This window comes from Amphimedon queenslandica, unplaced genomic scaffold, assembly GCF_000090795.2.
Source record: "Amphimedon queenslandica unplaced genomic scaffold, v1.1 AMPQUscaffold_13016, whole genome shotgun sequence".
NCBI lineage: Eukaryota > Metazoa > Porifera > Demospongiae > Haplosclerida > Niphatidae > Amphimedon > Amphimedon queenslandica.
In genome coordinates, this window is record NW_003546748.1 from 45,443 (window position 1) to 50,444 (window position 5,002).

Sequence of the window (5,002 nt, forward strand, 5' to 3'; positions counted from 1 at the left end):
GCCACCATTCTTTTTTTCGGATATTGTCGGAAACTGTTGGGCCTTTTGTTGGAGGTAGCAAGGCTATCTGATACCTTATTTTAATTATTTTGATAATCCACTCTACTAATTCATTCTTTTCTTGCATAGGTGATGGACAAAGCCTTGCTGAAACTTGCTTAATTTTTGAAGCTGGAGTGGTCATGCATGTATTGGTGGAGTTCTTTGGTATTGAGTATTTTCTCTAGCAGTACCAGAGAATTTTTTTCACAAACTGTCTCTATAACCTTTTCCAAGTCTTCAGTCTTCCATTTCTCCCTTGTGTTTGCTGTTACTGTGTGATTATTATCACTGTCCGGTAACTGCCTCCGTCACCAAGGTGTATTTGCTCTTAAATAACTCTTACTACATTATTTATAATATTGTTTTACATAGTTCCATCAAATAGTGTAATTAATTTCCTTTGTATTGATATATAATGTTGGCATATTCAAAACTTTCAATCTGCAGTTTCAAGCTGTTGAAGTTTTTTTTGTATTTTAAGAGACACTTGATTATTTGGACTTAGCAATCGACCATTAATCATTTGCAGTCAAATCATTTGCAGTCAAATATAACATGGAATAACGGATACTGCCGCTGTCCGTAAACTCCCACCTTTACTCTAGAGGAAATCGTGAGAAGTAAAAAATCGATGGTACGGAGGTAGTTTACCAGATATGAATCAAAACTATGGGCAAAGCTTTGTCATTGCTGCTATTTTTGCTGTCTACCTCAGTGGGACTGGAAGACTTTTTCTTTTTGACACCAAAACAGACGAATGTTATTGTTGGAAGAGCCGTTTTTCTCGAATGTGGAACTCACAACGATGGCTACACGCTTACTTTTGTATATGCCGCACCGCCAGGGTATTCTGTGAGCAGCCAAACATTAAATGAAGATATAGCAGGTGGAGGAAGAAAGATAAATACCACCTTTATTGTGACGAAGGAGTTAAACACAACGACAGTTAGATGTTTGGCAATTGGCTCGACTTACGAGGAGACTAACCCTGCAGTAATATACGCATATGAGTTACCAGACGGCACTAGAAATAATAGAGTCTGTCAGCTTGCTAACTACACATTTGTAACTTGGGATCCAATATTTGCACCCCCAGGCATAGGATTAACTTTTAGGATCACAGACAACATGGGATTGAATAGTGTAACAAGTGATCTTCATCATTCTTTCTCCTACACAAAGGAAAATTATTTTGACTATAAAGCAAGTGTCACTGTCATTGTAAACGCAACAGCTGCAAATCAAATAGGTTACAGCAATTCCACTAATATCTCAAAAACATTAAATGGTATGTGACAGTATGTTATGCACTAAATAATATTAACCCAAAGGTACAATACCACTAACTGTGGAATACAGATGTGATGATAATGGAGGAAACTGGACATTTGTTTTTCACACAAAAGTCAGTTAAACTTGGGAAAGAAAGAGTGTGTACATTTTTTGCACCATATGCAATATTTCTAATTTGCACCATATGCAATAATAATAATTTCAAATATTTAAAGGTGGGGCTATAAACTGTCATTACTATACTACCGGTATGTCCCAACTGAGAATGGACCGGAAGTGGAAGCAGCTGCATTGGAATTTGAAAAATGTAGCTACGTCACTAATGACGTTTATAATGAGATTCATAGAGACATGGCCGATATTTCGGCCGTGCTGTTTCACTCTTAAACCAGTCTCGCTCTTCCTGATAAGCAGTACAATAGCTCCTGGAGTCAGTTAGTCTTCATAAAGGCCATCATTATCAGAAGATCTCACTCTGTTAGCATTTTAAAAGAAGAATTATCAGTTTGGGCGCTCGACCACATGTGCTTATGTAAACTATGACATCATAGAACGTCATTGCGGTTAGCTTTGGTATGCCATTGGGTTTATAGGGAGAACCCGGTTCTCAGGGTTCCCAAGGGTTGAGAGACCCAAGACCTGAGATCCTGAAGCGGCATTGGGCGACTAAGAACCTGTGAAAGTCTCACCCTTATCCCACATTCCTATAAAAAGTTATTCCAGTTTTTCTTGGTCCAAACTCAGTTGGGACATAGTATATACTGTGAGGCCTGAGGGGTGGGTCTTCACTTTTTGTTTTTAACGCCCCCAGCCCCCAGGTCGTTCCTATAATTGATTTCACCCACGTGCAATGTTTGTATACCGTAGGTCGGGTTATATTCGCGGCTGCTAATATTCGCGATTTTTTTCCCGCGGCTAGCAATTGCCATAGCAACTGGATGCTATTTTAATTGAAAACGGCGTGGTATTGAAGCACAGGACCAGGCTGCGGTCCATCTATACAAGAAGATAACAGATACAGAACTGGAGTCTGGATGGCTCTACTCAAGAGTAGCTAATTAGCTGCTGAACACTGTAATTGTATAAACACGTGGTCAATTGTCATAGCAACAATCAATTTGTTTCCATGGTATTTAATTGAACTTCTTTATTAGTTTTTTATCACCGCGAATATTAGCAGCCGCGAATATAACCCGACCTACGGTATTTGTATGTCCACAGTTACATTTCTTCTATACATGTTGTATTGGAGAAATAACAAAATTCATAAGCCTTAGCAACCACCCGCCCACGCTCCTTTACGTAGTGGGTGTGGTCACGGCAAACAAAATGGCGGCTTACACATGGACAAAGTTATGAGCCTTCTAACAGCAAGAGAACATAAAGATACTGTCTAAGGACTTCTCTACAAGCATCACAAGGTAGAAAGAGCCTCTATAAGTCTTAATAAGAACCCAGCTGTACTTGCAAGGTGGTGAAATCAATTATAGGAATATTTTTTACACTGTTACGTTTGTTATTCTGCAGCTGGATCATCTCAACATAAATGAATGCTCCATTAATAATGAAACCCTGAAGGATGCAATGATAGTAAGTTGCAACGAGGAACAGTGTGTAAACAATTCAGGAAAAGTCAGCATCACAAAAAATGAAATTAATTCTACGAATAGTTTGCCAGCTAAAAGGAAATACAATCACACCTTGTGTTTCAATTATCTTGGAAGACTAATCATAAGTCAACTGTTAGAGACAAGTGAGTTTCATGACAATTGACTTGATTTTTAGCTAATTATAGGTACACATGATATTCAAGACATAGAATACCTCTCACAAAATGATACTACATCATTGTGTCTTAGGTTTCACTTGATTGATCATTGTGAGATTCAAAGCATCCACTTGCATGTTGAGAGAGGATCAGAATTATTACCATTTAATGTGATGGTACCTAATAAAATCTTTGAATGGTGTGCTAGTACAATCCCAGCCACTTCATCAAATAATAATGGTAACTGGTCATTGTTTGCTTGTGATGGACCAGGGCATATTTGTACTAATCCAGCAGTTGTACTTGAAAATATTATGTTAAACATCAACATAGCCACAACACATAATACTATTGCCACTACATACACCACACATACTATTACTAGATCGTTGTCTCATGCTACTTCTATTGTATCCTTTTCAAGTCCTTCACCCAGTTCTACGCTTTCTTCTACTATAAACTGTAAGCTTGTTACCGGTAGCATCTTTAACAATTACTATTGCCTTTTTATTTAGTGACAGTACCAGTGATAGTTCCAGTCATAGTTGCTGGCTTCATTGTTCTTGTTATCACAATGCTTGCAGTTATTGTTGTGGTGTGTGCTAAATCCTCGAAAAAAGAAAGATCCAAACAAACAACAAAAGATCCAAACAAACAACAAAAGATCCAAACAACTGTGCATATTTAAAAAGTAATACTTTCTTATCCACTTTGTATTTCATTATTATTTTAGTTTACTATGTTCATAACACTGTCTATGTTTATTCTATGTTTATCATAAAAGAAAAGGGAGAAAGTTACCAAAAAATATTGTGGCTTCACTTACAAAAGTTAATAACAACAATAAAACTGGTACTATGGTGTAGCTTTGACTGGAATCCTTATCACTATCATTATCAATTATTCATCAATAAGAACCATTATCGTGCAACTTTCTGAGTAATTGATGTTGGCATATTGATAGTTTGATACAAGAACTATTGGCATGGGACTAAACAAACAGGTAGTAAAAGCAAGAGTTCAGCCAAGAAATGCACATAATCTTACTATCCACTTCTCTAGTCAGGCGGGCCTGACCCTCGCAAAGAAGGAGGGTCAGGACCAATCCAACACTCTTTTGGTGTACACTTCTATGGCTTGGGTGGGGCTGGGTGGAGCTCAATGCTTACATTTGGCTATTTAAAAATGTGCTGTATGGTGCTTCTTGGGCTGAAAGATGATACAAATCAGTTTCCTTCAGGCTCCTTCTCTAGACTCAGTCATAAATAAACCATGCAAAAGATCGCATTTTGAGCAGTTCGATAGAACTAGGTCTAAATTGGCATAGATATAATTGCACATGTAAAAGATGGTGAAAGGGCTAGCTTTAAACCGAGTTAGAGAAGCTAGGAAAAAATGGAAATGCCATGGTAAAATGTTCCTAACAGCCGGATCGTTTTCGTCACCATAAACACATAACGGGCTTCTATTTCTTCTTTAAAAGACATATTAAGGTCCTTTGTATCTTCCAGTGTCTCTAGAAAAGTTCTTAGAGATTGTCTGCCTTGTTTTGCTGCTAGAAAGGTCCAGAGAAAGGTCCCGTTCAAATCCGCCATTTTCATTTAACTCAGGATGACTCATGATACGTCACTGCACAAATCTGTGCAGTGCCACGAAAAAGAGTGTTGGATTGGTCCTGACCCTCCTCCTTTGTGAGGGTCAGGCCCGTATGGCAAGCCAAATGTTTCAAAATTATATCCCTACCTTATGACGTCGTGTTGACGTGATTTACGTCGACACGACATAAAAACGTCGTAACAACGTGTTTAATATGTCGTACAGCGCTTTGCACAAAACTTGCACCAGTCTGATCACGTGACTTCATAAAAATATTAAGTTAAGCCTATGGCTAATCATCAC

At 38.1% G+C, this 5,002-nt stretch overlaps 1 protein-coding gene across 2 annotated transcripts; it reads left to right on the forward strand.

Annotated features, from left to right (window-relative positions):
• Window positions 1-613: 613 nt before the first annotated feature.
• On the forward strand, window positions 614-3,928 carry LOC109585738 (uncharacterized). 2 transcript variants are annotated; one of them, XM_020001864.1, is made up of 6 exons: window positions 614-1,330; window positions 1,374-1,447; window positions 2,863-3,088; window positions 3,131-3,565; window positions 3,619-3,794; window positions 3,837-3,928. In XM_020001864.1, the coding sequence occupies exons 1-5, from the start codon at window positions 712-714 to the stop codon at window positions 3,789-3,791; spliced, it is 1,527 nt and encodes a 508-aa protein (XP_019857423.1). In that variant the 5' UTR covers window positions 614-711; the 3' UTR covers window positions 3,792-3,794; window positions 3,837-3,928. The 2 variants fall into 2 exon arrangements, with proteins under 2 accessions (XP_019857423.1, XP_019857422.1); XM_020001863.1 differs by having other exon boundaries at window positions 3,619-3,928.
• The last annotated feature ends 1,074 nt before the right edge of the window (window positions 3,929-5,002 follow it).